Source organism: Saccopteryx leptura, chromosome 3 (genome assembly GCF_036850995.1).
Source record: "Saccopteryx leptura isolate mSacLep1 chromosome 3, mSacLep1_pri_phased_curated, whole genome shotgun sequence".
In the NCBI taxonomy this organism is placed as follows: domain Eukaryota; kingdom Metazoa; phylum Chordata; class Mammalia; order Chiroptera; family Emballonuridae; genus Saccopteryx; species Saccopteryx leptura.
Window position 1 is genome coordinate 275,004,354 of NC_089505.1, and position 18,591 is coordinate 275,022,944.

General features: G+C 42.9%; 1 protein-coding gene across 1 annotated transcript; it reads left to right on the forward strand.

Moving 5' to 3' along the window:
- Positions 1-1,531: 1,531 nt before the first annotated feature.
- Positions 1,532-14,286, forward strand: COX7A2L (cytochrome c oxidase subunit 7A2 like). Its single transcript, XM_066378413.1, has 3 exons — positions 1,532-1,686; positions 12,028-12,159; positions 13,534-14,286. Exons 1-3 carry the CDS (start codon positions 1,615-1,617, stop codon positions 13,672-13,674), a joined length of 345 nt encoding a protein of 114 aa, XP_066234510.1. The 5' UTR covers positions 1,532-1,614; the 3' UTR covers positions 13,675-14,286.
- The last annotated feature ends 4,305 nt before the right edge of the window (positions 14,287-18,591 follow it).

Below are 18,591 nucleotides of genomic sequence, written 5' to 3' on the forward strand. Positions count from 1 at the left end.
GAAAAACCTGAAATCTTTGCTCTTCAGAGCACTGGCATTGCTCAACAACCAGGGCTCTTCGGTTTACACCTGCCAAAGCCGGGACACGGGTGTACACCCTAGCTCTGGAGTACTCAGCCTTCGTCCTCCTCTTCTCAGGATGAATTTATGCCTATTTATAATGAAATGCTAAGGGTACAGACTTTTTGAGTCAGATATCTAGCTCTGCCACTGACTAATAGCTGATCTGGACAGTACTCTTACCTTTTCTGAGCCTTGTTTCTCTGTACTGTAAGATGGAGACGGTAATAGCACCTATCTCATAGATTGTTGTAAAGATTCAATGAGTTTATTTATGGACAGTGTTATATAGGGCATCACCCATCAATTTGCCAGATGTTTTCATAAGAGCACTGTAAAAGAACCTATAATATGCTTGTGAAAACCTGTGGCTAGATGTTTTAAGCTAAGAAGAGGCTTGTTCACCCCTACAGGTAGGAAACTAGTATACTCCTTTTATACAGCACCTTGCACATATTGAAGGATCAAAAAACATCTTTAGCCTGACCTGCGGTGGCACAGTGGATAAAGCATCGACCTGGAATGCTGAGGTCACTGGTTTGAAACCCCTGGCTTGTCTGGTCAAGGCACATATGGGAGTTGATGCTTCCTGCTCCTCCCCCTTCTCTCTCTCCCCCCTCCACCCTCTCTAAAATGAATAAATTAAAAAAAAAAATTTTAAAAACAGTTTTAAAAAAATCTTTAAATTGAACAAAAGAGAATTCTACCTGAACTGAAAGTTGTAATCCTGAATCTTTTAGGCTCAAGGTACAGGCTTTTCCATTGTTTCTAACCCACTTCCCTCCACTCTCCACCTCATTTATCTCAAAGGGCAGAAGCCAGGAAAAGAATGAATAACGAGTTCGGAAAAAACTCAGGTAAAAGTAGAAACTAGCTCTGAGAAAGTCCCAAAATTACATTCTGGAGCCTGAAGTTTACGTCACTACACATTTTTTTCTACACAAAGCCCAGGAGGCAAAACCCCTAACAACCCCTGGTACCAAACAGCTCCCAGCAGGTGTTCCCAACTTTTATTTGCTCCCCATTCCCACGTTGTCAGAGAAGCCTGGCCCCTGGGTACCTACTGCTGGGCCCAGCCAGTAAGAGCGAGGCAGCAGGTAGCGGAAGAAAGAGTTGCACTAAGTTGAGTAGTCACCCCGCCCAGACCCTGCTGGCCCGCCCTAACCCCGCCCCCAGCCCGATGCCCCGCCCAGAGTGCGACCTACTCCGCCCCGGCAGGTCCCTAGGCTTCGATCTGGTCCGCAGACTTCTGAGGCGTCTTGGCTCTGCCCGAATCCAAATGTGGGGAAAGCGGGAACCCCATATTTCCTACAAACCCCTATATAGCGTCTTTCCATGCACTCCTGAGATTAATTTTCCCTTCTTGGCCCTGAGAACCCAGCTTCTTCCTTTATGTGGCTTAAAAAGACACATTTTAAATTAGGCGATCTGTGGGCAGCCCGTCTCTTATCCACAGGGTCCTTGTGCTGAGCATTGGGGCCACCGCCGGTAAACAGGGTCCTTCCTTGAGGCGGTCGCGCAGGCAGAGGCTGCGAGTAGCCGGACATTGGCGCAATGTACTATAAATTTAGCGGCTTCACGCAGAAATTGGTGGGAGCATGGGCTTCCGATGCCTATAGCCCGCAGGTACGGGTAGCACCGCGCCGGTTAGGACAGGAGAAGTGGTGACCTGAGCGCCATGGCCAGGCAGTTGCGTCGCCAGAGCCGGACGAGGCGGCTGCCCGGTTTAATTTAGGTCGCCCGTACCTCCTGGAGCCTCTCCGCAGCCACCTGCGGCGGCCGTGGGGGCTTCTAGTTCTGTAGTTGCTCCCCCGGCGGAGCTGGCCTGGCCGGAAGTTGGGCCTGCCACTCAGCAGGGGTCAAGGTGACCCCTGGACTCGTTGCTTGTGGCTCGTGAGTTGTCTCGTGGGTTGGTGGGGTCCAGAATGTGACCCGACCAAGTCCAGAGTTCGACTTTGTCATTGTAAATGCGGCCCTGCTTTTTGTCTCCTCAGTGTCCCATTGTCAGCCCTCTGCCTCAGCCCAAAAGGCAGCCTTATCCAAGCACGAGATTGGAGAGCTGGAATGTCGGCATTGAGGGACTCAGTAGGGTCAGGAGAGGCTGTGTGATCAGAATTAACAGGTTCATTGAAATGTTTAGTGAGTCTGGGTGGTTACACGCAACGAGCTTGCGCGTTCTCAACTGTAAAATGTTTGACGGATGCGTCTTATCTGAATGGTCTGAAAAGAATTCCGGTTTCAGTCATTTTGCCAATTGGATATTCAGCTCTACCTTGTATTGAAAGATGAGAGACCTCAGAGTTCCGTATTCTTAATTTTTGCACAAATCCTGACTTTGCTGCTTTATTTTATGACCTTGACCAAGTTACTTTATTGTGAACTCATCTAGAGCAGCCGCAGGACACATTACATGAGGTGTGTCAAGTGACCAGCGATCATTGGCAGGTGGTTGGTACTGGGTAAGTAAGTGGTAGCTATTCTCCCAAGAGCTGAGTCTGAGCTTCCATCGTATTTATTTCTCATCCTCATAAAGTGGAGGAGGAAAAATTGATAAGATACACAATCGGAAAACTGGGCTGGAATAGTAGGGGGCCCAGGTAGGGTCTAAAGATATACTTCATTATTAACCTCCTTTTTCTGTGGGACACTGAACCTTGTACAGGTGGGAGGATGGTTAAGAATGATTTCAATCTAAGATGTGCTATTAGCTAGGATACGGAGGGCAAGAAGAAGGGCAACGGTTTTTTATAAATTTTGAGCTTGTGATACATCTGTTAACAGCTGGATTTGTGAATATGGAGTTTCTTAGATCTGGGTATCTTCATCCCAAAGGTGGGAGTAGGGTCTGCTGGTGATGGTGGTGGTGGTGGTGGGATCACCCAGGGAGTATATAGGGAAGAAAAGTGGGAATAAAATCAGTCAGACTACAGAAACATGAAGGGAGGGTGGAGAAGAAAAATTTATCAAAAGGACAACCCAAGATTAGAAGGGAAACCAGTGTTGAGTCACTGAAACCAAATTGGTAATGAGGTCTAAAGAAGAAATTGTTTGTACTGATTTCATTTACAGATTATAGGAAAGTAGCCATTTCTGTCATATCTGTTAAATGTTGTAATTTGAGTTTTAGCATACTAAAACTAGGAAGGTTCCATCTTACTTTTTCCTCCCAGTCCCTGTCCATCTCTGTAGTCTGACTTTTATCACTATAAATAGGTAGTTTTGCCTATTTTTGAATTTTGTATAAATGGGACCACATGGTAGTCTTTTATGTAAGTCTTCTTTTCTCAACATTTTTGAAGTTCATTCACGTTTCATGTATTAGTAGTCATTTCTTTTTATTGCTATGTAGTAGGATTTATTATATGAATATATCACTATTCTGTTGGTGCTCTTTTAGTAGAGTTTTAGCATAACCTAGGTTTTGTTACCTACAAACGAAAAGGTGAAGTTTTAGACTAAAATGAACATATATTGCAGTTGAATTGGCACTCAGAGCAGGAGTCTCCTGAGATGCATTTGGTACAGCTAGGGCTTTCAGGGGTCTAGCACCTCTTGAATTGTGTTTCTCTTGAGAATGTGAACTTCTTAGTTACTGATGAATTTCTTAAGTTATGTTGGAAGAAGTGATAACATGTAGGCTTTGTATGAATTGTAGATTTCAGAGTGATTGTGACAGGCATCCTCCAAACCAGGTGTTCTGACTTCAGTAATTAGGAGCACAGTACTTCACCTTTTCCTTCTGGGAAACCGCACTGGAAAATGTAGACATTTGTAACTTCTAGTATTATATAAGGTACATTGAATAACTGAGCATGCATTGAGCAACCTAATAGGGAAAAGCTAGTTCTCTAACAATAGTGTTTGTAGGGATTTATAAATCAGCTTGTTGGCAAGTAATGTGGGAAGAGTATTTTCCAGTGGTTGATTGGAAAGCATCTTGCATACCTTCACTTGTGTTGCCATTAAATTGAGGATAATAAACATGTGAAAAGATGATCAACATCATTAGTTATTAGGGAAATGCAAATCAAAATTTTTTCCTTTTTTCAGAGACAGAGAGTCAGAGAGAGGGATAGATAGGGACAGACAGACAGGAACGGAGAGAGATGAGAAGCATCAATCATTAGTTTTTTGTTGCGACACTTTAGTTGTTCATTGATTGCTTTCTCATATGTGCCTTGACCGTGGGGCTACCGCAGACCGAGTAACCCCTTGCTGAAGTCAGCGACCTTGGGTCCAAGCTGATGAGCTTTGCTCAAACCAGATGAGCCCGCGCTCAAGCTGGCAACCTCAGGGTCTCGAACCTGGGTCTTCCGCATCCCAGTCCGATGCTCTATCCACTGTGCCACCGCCTGGTCAGGCGCAAATCAAAATCTTTGAGATACCATTTCATACCTGCTAAAAATCAAGACGGACTACAGGTGTTGGGGAGAATGTGGAGAAACTGGAACCCTGGTACATTGCTGGTGGGGATGTAAAATGGTGTAGCCACTTTGGAAAATAGTTTGGCAGTTTGTTAAAAAGTGGAACTTAATTTTACTATATGACTTAGTAGTTTCTCTGCCATTTAAGCTGGCAGAATGTTCTACGTAAAGGGAACTGAGTGATGGAGGAGAGGGGGCCACAGAGGAATCGCTGATTAAGTGTGGCTGTGGGGGATAGAGGTAGATCATGAAGGGCCTAGGGTGAGGATTTAATTTTGTGAGAAATGGGTGGGGGTTTACAAAGCAACAATGCAGAAAGTAGTGGTAGAGTCCTGTCCAGAGGTTGAAACAAGGACATGCTGCTTACCCTTACGTGATGCCGGTGGCCGAGGCCAGGCAGATCCGCATTGAATTTGCGCAAACGGTAGAGGAACTGCGGGGCTGGGAAGCAGTGGGCCATTCCTGTTTAATAGAGTCTCACAATGGCAGACGAGCAGACAGGCAGGGGAAAACCTCTTCTCACGGCAGCAAACGAACAAACTTCAAAAAACGAACTCCCACAGTGGTGGCCAGGCAATCTGCAATCCACCATCCACCCTGAGGGCAAGCACCCATAGCCTTACATAGACTGTACACACGTGGGGCTGCCACGTGCTCACACACTAATCAGGCAAAGTACAAGCGAGCAAACCTAATACAGCTGTTTTCCCAACACCTTAGTTTCATGAAAGGTTTATGGGGGAGCAAGGTATGACCAGAGCTATGCTTTGAAAGCATATGACTGGGAGAGACCAGTGCCAGGGATCCTGTTAGACCTATAAAATCGTGAGAGTCTTCTGAGTAAAAACAGAGAAAGAGTCAGGTCTGGGAATAAGGACTTACCAATTGATGCGGGAGCCAATAGGGATGAGGAAGGAGAAACCCAGGTGACCAGGAAATGGAGGGTTGTGATGCTGTCCACAGACACAGGTAGCTCCTGACTTGTGAGAAACTGGGTAAACTTTGGACAAGCAGAGTATGTGAGGTGTCAGGAACACAGATTTGACCCACTATGGAATGAAAGATGTCCTAAATCACAGTGAAAGAGTTCATAGGTTTCTGTCATGTAAACGTTAATAATTTTTAAAATAACTTCTCTACCTTCCTTCCTCCTCCCTAGACATAGAAGGTAAGAGAAAAGGAAAACTTTGAGCCAGTCAACTTTGGTGGGTAAAAGTCATGTTCACTTTACTCTTTTTTTAGGGGGGGGGTTGTATTTTTCTGAAGTTGGAAATGGGGAAGCAGTCAGACAGACTCCCGCATGTGCCCGACTGGGATCCACCCGGCATGCCCACCAGGGGGCGATGCTCTGCCCATCTGGGGCGTTGCTCTGTTGCAGCCAGAGCCATTCCAGCACTTGAGGCAGAGGCCACAGAGCCATCCTCAGTGCCCGGGCCAACCTTGCTCCAATGGAGCCTTGGCTGTGGGAGGGGAAGAGAGAGACAGAGAGGAAGGAGAGGGGGAGGGGTGGAGAAGCAGATGGGTGCTTCTCCTGTGTGCCCTGGCCGGGAATCGAACCAGGACTCCTGCACGCCAGGCCGATGCTCTACCACTGAGCCAACTGGCCAGGGCCTCACTTTACTCTTAAAAATTTTGGAGCTGCCTTACCTGTGGTGGCGCAGTGGATAAAGCATCAACCTGGAAACACTGAGGTTGCTGGTTCAAAACCCTGGCTTGGCTGGTCAAGGCACATATGGGAGTTGATGCTTCCTGCTCCTCCCCCTTTTCTCTCTCTCTCTCTCTCTCTCTCTCTCTCTCTCCCCCTCCTCTAAAAAAAAAATTTTTTTTTGGAGCAACCCTGGCCAGTTGGCTCAGCAGTAGAGCATCAACCTGGCGTGTGGAAGTCCCAGGTTCGATTCCCAGCCAGGGCACACAGAAGCCCATCTGCTTCTCCACCCCTCCCCCTCTCCTTCCTCTCTGTCTTTCTCTTCCCCTCCTGCAGCCAAGGCTCCATTGGAGCAAAAAGTTGGCCCAGGCGCTGAGGATGGTTCCATGGCCTCTGCCTCAGGTGCTAGAATGGCACTGGCTGCAACAGAGCAACGCCCCAGATGGGCAGAGCATCGCACCCGGTGGGCATGCCAGGTGGATCCCAGTCGGGTGCATCCAGGAGTCTGTCTGACTGCCTCCCTGCTTCTAACTTCGAAAATTAAAAAAAAAAACCCAAAACTTGGAGCAACTAAAAATAGACTAGGAAGAACTCAACTGCTAAACCTGGTTACGATTGAATGGCTCTTAATTATAAAGGTAGTGATTGAGCAAACAGCCAAGAGTCTATTGATATTAATATGCAAAACCTATGTTTTCTGTTTGGCCTACAGTCCACTTATTTTAAGAACAGCTTGCAGTTGTTTTCCTGTTGTTATGCAGGCTCAGCTATCAGGTGCTGATTTATATGATTTTGGTTCTGAAATATTCAAGTCTGCATTGTGGTGAAACTATAGACTTTCTTTGCTTACTTACGCATTCAATAAATATTTACCGAATGCGCTCTCTGTGCCAGTTGCTTTTCTAAGTCTTGGGAAATAAGAGCAGTGAACAAAACATGCCAAAGTCCTGCCCTCATGGGACTTCCATTAATAGGGGGAGGAACAGTAAACAAAGTGGAATATATTATGTTGACAGTGATCAGTGCTGTGGAGAAAAATAAAGCAGAAAAGGGGGATAGATTATTAGCAGGGGAAGGACATGCATCTTTAAAAAGGGTGGTTAAGAGAAGTTCTCACTGAGAAGGTGACATATGGGCAAAGACTTGAAGGTGAAGGTGCAAGTCATGCAGAGACCTGGAGAACAGCATGCTAAGCAGATGGAACACGCCATTGGGAAGTGTAAGGTGCTGGTCCAGCAGTGGATGGGCAGAGAAGGGGACGATGTAAGGTGGGCCGGGGTTGAGGGGTGCATCTCGTAGGTTTCTGAAAGCCATTGTAAGAACGTTGAGTTTTGTTCAGTGAGATAGGAAGCCTTTGGGGGGATTTGAGCTGAGTAGTGATTACTTATGTTTGATCACATTCACTGGTTGCTGCATTTAGAATGTAGACTGTAGGGCGGCAAGGCTGAAAGCAGGGTAACCAGTTGTAGAAAGCCAGGGGTTTGGACCAGAGCGTGTATTGGTGGAGGTGGGTGAGAAGCGGTTAGTTTCTGAATATATTTAGAAGGTAGAGCCAAAGGGATTTGCAGATGTGTGAGCAAGAGGTATTAAGAATAATTCCAAGGCTTCTGGCATGAGTATATGGAATGATAGCATTGTCATTTATTAAGATGGGGAGAAGCATGTTTAAGGCTCATAATGTTGCTGGGTTGGGGTAGCCGTAGCCCTGGAAGAGGAAGTACTAAAGGGATTTTGCTCTAGGTCTCTTCCTGTAAATACAGCTTCCTAGCTGGTCAAGTCCACTCTTGAACCATAACGCTAGCCCTATCCAGCTGCCTTGGGACATAGGAAACGTTGACTGCTCTTAAATCATTAGGTTCAATGATAAGTGGGTGAAGTACCTTCCCATCACATTCATTCCTTTTACCTGTGAGGCTAGGACAGCTGAATCATTGATAGTATGGTGTAAAAAAAAATGTGTAGGTCCTAGCGTGCAGAGGACCTGGGTTCGATTCCCGGCCAGGGCACACAGGAGAAGCGCCCATTTGCTTCTCCACCCCTCCGCCGTGCTTTCCTCTCTGTCTCTCTCTTCCCCTCCTGCAGCCAAGGCTCCATTGGAGCAAAGATGGCCCGGGCGCTGGGGATGGCTCTGTGGCCTCTGCCTCAGGCGCTAGAGTGGCTCTGGTCGCAACATGGCGATGCCCAGGATGGGCAGAGCATCGCCCCCTGGTGGGCAGAGCGTCGCCCCATGGTGGGCGTGCCGGGTGGATCCCGGTCGGGCGCATGCGGGAGTCTGACTGTCTCTCCCTGTTTCTAGCTTCAGAAAAATGAAAAAAAAAAAATAATGTGTAGGTTTGAATCCTGTCTTCCTCATGGGCTTCTGAGTTTTCTTTTAATTATGTGGAATGTCAGCTGACAATACCTCATTTACAGGGTTGATGTGAAGAGTAAATTTAGTTATGAAGGTTGTATAAGAACCTGAAACAAATGCTTATTATAAATGATAAAAAGCAGAATGTAGGACTTTACATTAAGACTATAAAGATACTAAAATGTGTCTGTGAAAAAAGACGAGAATATATAATTTATAATTGGTGGGATAAGATAATGGGATGATAGGTAACTTTAAAATTCTATATTCTAAACTTTCACAGTGTTATAAATGGAAATAGGAAATTATTTAAAACTGTTAAGATGGTTGATACTGTTTTCAGATATTGTTCTAAATGTTTGCTGTAGTTTGAATCACTGTGGGTGAACAAACACAAAACAAGTACAATCCTGTCTAAAAATGCTTTTACATTAATCTTTTAAAACATGAATTTAATTTCAAACCATTTTTGGATATGCTTGCTAGGAAGTGCTTTTAAATTTTTGTTCAAGGGGAAATGATCATAAGGAGGAAATACAAATTGCTTACAGAATACGGGAGTATGTAAAATTCTCCAGTTCAAAGAGAGACCCTTTTAAGCCTTGTTATTTCAGTGGTTAGGGTCACTCCTTCCCATCTCAGACTCCTGAGTCTGTTTGAGTTTATTATATACCGGATGTAGAGTAACAGCTCATTGATCAAACTTTCTCTTTAAGTGTATTGTTGTTTTTAAGCAGTAGTTGAAGGGCAGTGGGTGGGGCTGTAGTGAAATATTTAAAACCCAGGTCTCTGGACTTTAGAGAGGTTTGAGTTTTGACACTTGGCTCTGTCTCTTTGCTCTGTGATCTCAGGCAAGTTACCCCCCTCCTCCCATCCATTTCTCTCCTCTGTAAAAAGGGAATAGTAACATTTCCCTAGGGTTGCTGTCAGGATTAAATGAAATGCTGCGTATGAAATGCTTAAATTAACACGATGCTGAGCACATACAAAGTCTCAGATATTAACTGTTATTCCACAACATTAATATTCAGAATAGCAGAGATTGTATCTGCCTTATTCATTGTGCATTTTCAGTACAGAGTAAGTGCTCAGTAATATATGTGAGTTGAGTAAGTGCAGTACAGAATAAATGTCATGATTCAGCCCCATTTACAGGACTGTGTCTGAAGAAATAGAAGTCGAGTTTACTTATACCTTTTTGTTGCCCTGTTGATCTAATGCCTGCCTGGTGGGAGTAACATTGAGGTTTTCAATTTTTGACTTTTTGTCTAGGTTTTGTCAATTATAGGTAAATTTAGATTTCTTTGAAGAGATCAGGAACCAGGGGTATGACAATTGTATTTATTTATTTAGGCAAAGGGTTTCCATTTCCATCTGTAAAATGGAGGGGGCTGGGTTTGAACTCTACTTTCTAAATTTAAATTTTTATCTTCCCTAGTTAGAATTTAATATAAAAGGATGTGGTTTTATTGGAACTCTAAGTTTTTAATTTTAATCTGCAGGTTATTTTGGAGAACCATCTCTCTCTCTGCCCTGCGGAGTTACTTCAGATAGGAGACCAGGGTTTCCCCCCTAGATTCCTTCATCTCCCTCTTTTCCACCCCTCCCCTCCCTCTTCTCTCTTTTCTTTTCTGTCTATCTAAAGTTGTGTTGCTTTCCCTGCTGTTTTTTTGTGTTGGGGGGAACCACAGGCCTCCTCTGAGCTGTGGACCAGTAGTGCTAAAGACGGGTTTGCAGGAGTAGGGGGTGTTTCTGGGTGCAAAAGGGGGTTGGAGCCCTTTTTGGGAGGTCCACATCCATGACTTGTTAGAGGTGGGCCAGGGGCCTTAGATTTCTTTTTTAAAAATAACTGCTTTATTGAGATGTAATTCACATACCATATATTTACTCATCTAAAATGTACGCCCTGGCCGGTTGGCTCAGCGGTAGAGTGTGGGCCTGGCGTGTGGGGGACCCGGGTTCGATTCCTGGCCAGGGCACATAGGAGAAGCGCCCATTTGCTTCTCCACCCCTCCCTCCTTCCTCTCTGTCTCTCTCTTCCCCTCCCACAGCCAAGGCTCCATTGGAGCAAAGATGGCCCGGGCGCTGGGGATGGCTCCTTGGCCTCTGCCCCAGGTGCTAGAGTGGCTTTGGTCTCGGCAGAGCCACGCCCCAGAGGGGCAGAGCATCGCCCCCTGGTGGGCAGAGCGTAGCCCCTGGTGGGCGTGCCGGGTGGATCCCGGTCGGGCGCCTGCGGGAGTCTTGTCTGACCGTTTCTCCCCGTTTCCAGCTTCAGAAAAAAAAAAAAAAAAAAAAAAAAAATGTACTGTTAAATGTTTTTAGTGTATTCACAGATAATGTGCAACCACCACCATGTTAATTTTAGAGTGTTTCCATCACCTCGAAAAGAAACCTTTCAGATGGATCCCCCTAGTCTTCACCCCCAACCCTAAGCAACCAGTAATCTACTCTGTCTCTGTAGATTTTCCTGTTTTGGGCTGTCATATGAAAGGGATCATATAATAATGTGGTCTTTTGTGACTGGCTTGTTTAACTCAGCATAGAGTTTTCAAGGTTCATTGTGTATAAATTTGTCAGCACTTCATTTTTCTTCCCTCTTAGGTTTTTTAAGCCTGTGTATTTGTCCTTTATTCATGTTGCTGTGAGAGCTATAAATACTAAACCATTGTTAGCCCCCTAATCTCATTCAATTTATATAGAATACCTCCGTGTGCCAGACACTACTTTAGGCACAGATACTGCTCACAAAAATTAGGGGATATTTCAAAATGAATATGAAGCTATAAAATATCCCCTAATTTCTGTGATCAGTGTATTTGTTACCTCAGGCAGTCCTTTCAGAGGTAGATACTGTTACTGTCATACACATGTCATAGAGGCAAACACTGAGGTTTCCTTTTTCTGTTTTTATAAACAAATGTCTTTAAACTTGCATGTTTATTAATGCTGGAAAATGAATTACTCTAATTAAATTAATTACTCTAATTTTCTTGCTTTGTGTTTGTGTTCTGGTTCTGAAAGACAAGTCTGGTACCATTCCAGGTTCTTCCACATTGAGGTAGTCCTTTACTGAGTGTGTGGAAAGAGTCTGAAGACCTCTGGGATTAGAGAGCCCATGTTAGTGCACCTCTCTAAGAGAAGCCGAGGGACAGCCAGGTCTCTCTTGAAATCAAACCAAAGTTTATACAGATTTTAAACTTTTACTGATTTGATAAGGTCAACACAATAGGTATTTCTAGAAGTTCAGTTTGGGCCTTTAGTTTTTGCTCCCTTCTCCCTATGCGCTCCTCATCACTCCCCATTCTTGATAGCAGGAATTTCTTGAGAGGGTTGCTCTGGAAAGTGGACTAGGTGTTTTGTTGAAAGTTTGAGGATTTTAAACTGTAAACCTAAGAAAGTAACAGCCTTGTAATACAGAATTGAAGAGACTTACTTTCCCTTTCATGTGGTTGAATGACTGCCTCCACTGTCCCAGACAGCCTGCTCCTTGAAAGGCTTGTTCAGGTGCCCAGGCATATTTTCAACTTGACATTTTCTTTTTCCTGTAGGGATTAAAGCCTGTGATTTCCACGGAAGCGCCGCCTATCATATTTGCCACACCAACTAAACTGACTTCTGTTTACACTGCTTACGATTATGCTGGGAAAAACAGAGTTCCAGAACTGCAGAAGTTTTTCCAGGTGAGAGAAGATGCTTGAGGAACAGAGAAGCCTGTGAAAGAAATAATTTTTAAAAATTTATTGATTGATTTTCAGAAAGAGAAACCGATTTGTTGTTTCACTTGTTTATACATTTATTGGTTGCTTGTTATGTGCCCTGACCAGGGTTTGAGCCTGCAACCTTGGCGTATTGGGACAACGTTCTAACCTAAATAGGTTAAAAAAAACCCCTATGAAACTGAGTCTTTGTCTAGTCTAATTTACTACCCACCTTCTCTCTTTTTCTTTAAACTAGAATTCACTTGGTTTTAGTTTGAGCCATAAACTAGTAGAACTCTGTATACGTAGAAACTGATGAAAGAGAGGGTGATTAATTTCCTCATCAGGATTTGAGGATATGCAGGTTATAAAATTGCATATATTGGATGGAGGAAGCAACAGTATGTGTAATCTGTAATACCATTCTGATTAATCTAGTATATATTTAGCTTTGTGACACACGCAATGAGTGACTTTTGGCATCGAGTTTTCTTCTAATTGTTTTTTGCCTCCTTGATATTAAAATTCACTGAGCTGTTGTTAGAAGTGGAGGAGCTCTCTTGGGTTTGCTGATCAACAGAGAAAAGCCAGAATTGGATTTTAAAATGTTGTTACCATTAATCTATAAACAGCTCATTGAGAGGTCAGTGACCTCTCAGGTGCTGTGGGAGCGCTGGGGCCTGCTGCGCTGTTGCTGGAAGGAAGCTTCTCCCTCCTCCAAAGTATGCCCAGATTCAGGACTGGCTTGGGGACTTCTGATCAGTTTAATTCTTTTTTATCTGATAAGTCTTGAGCAGGCATTTGGGTCTTGAGTTGCAGTGGGGAGGGATTTTGGAGAATGTGCAAAATAAGGGATTAAACATTTTATGGATCTCATCATTAAACAGGGATTTAAGAACTTAATGGGAGGAAGGCAGCTGACTACAGAACTGGCTTTGAACCTATTAACTGACATGTGCTCCCAGACATCATCCACTTCGATCAAGAAGTCACACTAAATGTAGAGCATTTCTTGTGCCTACAGTTCTTTGGTTAGCTGCTAATTACCTTTATGTTTAAAAAAAAATGCACAAGTGCTTCTTTCCTAGTTGAGCAATATGATACATTCCTTAGAAATTTGGAATTTGTTGCCTGCCCATTCCTGAGACTGCATTTTGGAGAATGACTTTGGACTTACTCGCTTTAGATATATTTATAAGAAAATATACTAGTATTTTAATTACCATTTTAATGAATTATGGCTTTTCCCACTGAAATGTGTTGATGGATTAGTTTCAAAGTAGAGACATTTTTTCTTTAGTAGCCTAAATTATAAATCCTTTCCTTGTTAACCATGTCCTTGATCATTCTTTCAAGAAATCTGACGGTGTGCCCATCCACCTGAAAAGAGGCCTGCCTGACCAAATGCTGTACCGGACCACCATGGCGCTGACAGTGGGAGGGACCATCTACTGCCTCATCGCTCTCTACATGGCTTCACAGCCCAGAAACAAATGAGTTAGGCTGCAAAGGACTGGTTTGTTTTTGGCACATAAACCCTTTGGAGTTTTACTTGAATGGTCTACTTAACATTTTATAAGAAAAAAGAGAAAGATAGTAAGACAGTGATTTGGTGTGTTTATGAAATGCTCATGGCCTTTCAGAGCTCATTCGACAGTTAAAGCAGTTGTGCGAAGCAATGCTGCTGCTCTCGAGTTTGGGCTCGTGATTTCCCTAGAGGTTCTGGAGGAAGGTTGCATACGGCTCGCTACCAGCAGTCTGCTCTGAGGCCCGTGGGGACTCCGGCGGCCTTTTTCAAATGGGGTGCAGAAGCCTTTCTGAGTTTGGATATGTCTGAGGAAGGAAGACAAAAGCCGAGGCCAGGTGCATGAAAGGAGGGGTCTGAGTTTGTTGTTACCTTAGGGATTTTTCCATCCAGCAGTGAAATGTTAATGGAGATTATTTGCAGCATGCCTCTTCTTCATTGGGCAGTTTGTTTCAAAGGGTTATTTGCCTCATCTCAGACCTTCAGTGAAAATTTATGTGTAATTATTATGTATTTATTCCATCATGGGAACAGAACACCTGTTTAGTGCTGCAGTTTAGATCGATGTCTGTTTATTAATGAAGCTGTGACACAATCTCCTTTACCTTTTAAAAATGTTATGATTTTTAAATTATGACTTTATTTTGATTGTGGAATAAATACATGAATGAAAAAAATCTCAAGTTTGAAATTTTTTTAGATGATCTTTCAAAATAATTTTAGAACACCAGAGGCATCTTTAACCTGCGTCTAATTTCTTTCTTTTTAATTTGGCACCGTATAATCTTTACAAAATGGTTTCTCAAAGTCAAGTAATAGAAGGCTACTGGCATATTGATGATTACCATATGGTTCCTTATAGGAAACCTGCTTGCCCCTTAGTGAAATGTGTCTGTAACTCACAGTCATTTAGACATTAGTTTCCTGTGCTGTCACAATTGGTAGATTCACATCCCTATGTTAATGCTGAAGAAAGTTGGAATTTTTATATGTGAAATGGTGGTCTGTATTTTGCCATAGCAAAGAATAGTGATTTCTTACTGAGGATAAAATATGGTGTTTGAAAACAATAGCATTCCCACAGGCTAGGAAGCCATTATTTGTCTGTATAAGTCTAAAGTTTATTGTTCTTTGGTATGTCCTTCAAATTTTATTTTGAAAAATTTCAGAAAATAGAAACATTGTAAGAATAGTACAGAATACACCTGTGCATCCTTCACTTACATCACCAGTTATCAATGTTGCCACCTTTGCGTTTCCTTACTTTCTCACAAACACAGGCACACAATGAATGTACATACACATACACATTTGGTTTTTAGCTGAACCATTAAAGATTAAGCTACAGAATTATGATAATTGTTATAAATACTTTAGCCAGTATCTCCTAAGAATAAGGATATAATGCAGTTATCACATCCAATTTAACATTGGTAACAATACTAATATCTAATATATATTCTATATTTAATTTTTCCCAGGTAATAATGTGCCCTTTATAGTTATGTTTTTTAAAAAATAACAGCTTTATTGTGATAAAATTCACATACCATATAATTCCCCTAATTAAAGTGTACAATGCAGTGGTTTTTAGTACACTGAATTGTGCTACTATTGCCACAAATTTGTTTTAAAATTTTATTACCCTAAGGGGAAACCCTATGCCCCATTAGCAGTCATTCCCCTTCTTCACCTGCCTTTACCCCTAGAATCACTAACCTGTTTTCTGTTTCTGTAGATTGGTTTATATAATCATATAAGTGATCTTTTGTATCTGGCTCCTTTCACTGTAATGATTTTGAGGTTCATCCATATAAAGTACTTCATTCTTTTCTATGGCGGAATAATATTTCATTATATGGATATACCACATTTTGTTTATCTGTTCATCAGTTGATGGACATTTGGGTTATTTCCACTTTTGACTATTATGAGTAATGTCTTTTTGCACGTTGGTATACAAATTTTTGTATGGACATATGTTTTTATGTTTCTTGGGTACATACCTAGGAGTGGACATGCTGGGTCATATGGTAACTCCATATTTAACTTGTGAGGGACTGCCAGACCAGTTTAAATCCCCACCAGCAGTTGCTTTTTTGTTTTGGTTTTGGGTCTGGGATCCACTCAAGGATCACACATTGCATGTGGTTGTGATATCCCATTACCCTCCTTTTATCCAGAACAGCTCCCAGTGTCCATCATGACACTGACCTATTTGAAGAGTTCAGGCCAGTGTTTTACAAAATACCCTTTAACGTGGATTTATCTAATTGTCTCCTAATGATTGGGTGTAGGTTAAACATTTTTGTCAGGAATTCTTCATATAAGCTGTGGTATCCTTACTATATCAGGTAGTATTTGATACCAGTTTGTCCCATTATTGGTCATTTGAATTAGATAATTAAGATGTTGTCTGTCAGATTTCTCCCTTGTAAAGATACCTTTTTCCTCCGTAATTAATAAGTAATCTGTGGGATGGTATTTGAGACTAGGATATCTGGTCTTCAGTAGCTTTACACCCAGTGTTAGTGTTCATTGGTGATTCTTGGAATCATTTGTTTGTAATGTGGCTGTAAAAAGTGGTTTTCTAGTCTATCATTTCCTCTACAATGTTGACACTTTTCTGTGAAGATGAGTTACCCCCCTTTAAAAAATTTTAGTGTAATTTTCTCATTTAATGTGATAACCATCTCTGTTGTTACTCATTCTGATGCTCCAATTCAGCTGAAATTTGGTTTCTGTGTCCTATTGACATGCCCGTCAGTCTGTGCACATCTCTCCCTTTTCTGACACGAGATGCTTTCCCTGCTGACCTTGTATTTTCTCCACCCATTTCCTCTGTTCACTTTCAGGCATGCTCTGTTCATATATAGAGATGTAGTCTCTGCCTGTTTTATTTTTGCCTGAATGGTATTGTACATTCTTACTACTTGCTTGTAATGGTTCTCTGCTTTATTTTTCTGTATTGCATTCCCTTTTGTGAATACGCTGTGGTTTATTTAGTCTCCTTTGGATGGTTAGTCTTACATTTTTTGCTTTCACAAACATTGCTTTAATGTATAATATTTTTGTCATTTCTTTGTTTGAGTATATTTGCACGATAACTTCTAGCAGTGAGACTTGCAAGGCAAAGAGAGTGTACATTCCCAATTCTGATGGCTGCTCCTCGCCGAGAGATGGTGATTACCTATGTTCCCGTCTAGCCTTGGTGAGGGGCGCCTGGTCTACCTCTCCTTTGCCAGACTTGTAAGTGATAAAAATTTCTTTGGTTTAAATTGTCTTCCTATTGTAATTAGTGATGTTGAATATCATTCTTTTATTTAAAATTTATTCTTAATTTTTAAAATCTTATTTTTAATTTTTAAAATATTTTTGAAGGTACATTTTATTTCTTTTTTTGGTGAACTGTCTATTCATGTACTTTGCCCTCTTGTGTCACAATCCTTTTTGAAAATGCCATTAATGTCATTGGCCCGTCAGGCTGACATCCTCAGAGATAGTATCTGCTGACTCATGTCTGAGCCAAACCTCTACTGACTACAAGTCACAGAAATTCACTAAAACCAGCCTATGCAGAAAGGGGCATTTCCAGAACCCAAGCGCAGTTGGGCCTCACAAGGACTCTCCTTTAGTTGTGACACCTTAGTTGTTCATTGATTGCTTTCTCACACGTGCCTTGACCGCGGGCCTTGCTTGAGCCAGCGACCTTGGGTCCAAGCTGGTGAGCCCTTGCTCAAACCAGTTGAGCCCACACTCAAGCTGGCGACCTCAGGGTCTCGAACCTGGGTCTTCCACATCCCACTCCGAAGCTCTATCCACTGCGCCACCTCCTGGTCAGGCAGGACTCCCCTTTAGGACCGAGGTGGTTGTCCTTTCTGTCAATCTCTTGGCTGTGTAGTTAGGTAGTTCTGTTTCTGTGGACCAGCTTTCTCTGTTTCTCATTGCATATGGTAGGAAATAATTGTTCAGCTACTGAAAATCAGCTCCAAATTCTAGGGGAGAGAATATCAGTGCCCCCGATGCACTTTGGGTCAGGTGTCTTCCACTGGGCCAGCCAGCTGCTCGGAGCCAGGCTGTGGGGGCGTGCAGAGAAGCAGAGAAGCAGCTCAGGGCCTGTACCTGGGCCTGAGCACATGGCTCTGAGCCTTTCACTAGACTCTCAGAGGATTATTCCACCTAAGCACTTTGAACCCTTGCCAGGTTGGTTTGTTTACTCAGAGGACAATGAGAGGCTGTTAATAGAGGGACATAGACTCTCCTAGCATCCTCCAGGCCATGTGGTTGGTCTTCATAAGAGGGTCTGGGCTCACAAACCCCCAGGTTAGGAAGATTCCCTAGGGTACCCAGCCAACATACAGTTTTAAAGGAATCGATTTTTAGGTCCTTAGCTTCCTTTACCCTTCCTAAAATTTAGCAGCCTGAGAACAACACCTGGCTCAAGGATTCTGTATAATCTTTGCCACTCTATGAAATGAAAGGAAGCAGACCCCTCACTCATTTCATTCAGACCATGAGGAGTGTTGCCCTGGAGTATAGAAACCATCTCTGGGGGCCATGGGCATAACTCCAAGTATTGGTAATGTTGAGAATGGGACTAATGTCTGGGTACCAAATCTTTTTTGCAAGTTAAGTTTTCTGAGTCTTTGCTTTTAACAAAATTGAAAGAGGGAGCAATTGAGTTGTCAGTGGTCATTAAAAATAATTTTGAGCTTAATAAGGCAGTGGTACAGTGGATAGAGCATTGGCCTAGGACACTGAGGACCCAGGTTCAAAATCCTGAGGTCACCAGCTTGAGTGCAGACTCACCAGCTTGAGCACAGTGTTGGCAGCTTGAATGTGGGATTATAGACATGATTCCATGGTTGCTGGCTTGAGCCCACAGGTCA

What these genes read in the sequence shown, in the direction of transcription:
- COX7A2L (XM_066378413.1), top strand. Translation starts at nt 1,615, where the DNA reads ATGTACTATAAATTTAGCGGCTTCACGCAGAAATTGGTGGGAGCATGG. An exon ending in CCGATGCCTATAGCCCGCAG is followed by an intron (nt 1,687 to 12,027) that starts GTACGGGTAGCA and finishes TTTTTCCTGTAG; the next exon opens with GGATTAAAGCCTGTGATTTC. An exon ending in AACTGCAGAAGTTTTTCCAG is followed by an intron (nt 12,160 to 13,533) that starts GTGAGAGAAGAT and finishes CATTCTTTCAAG; the next exon opens with AAATCTGACGGTGTGCCCAT.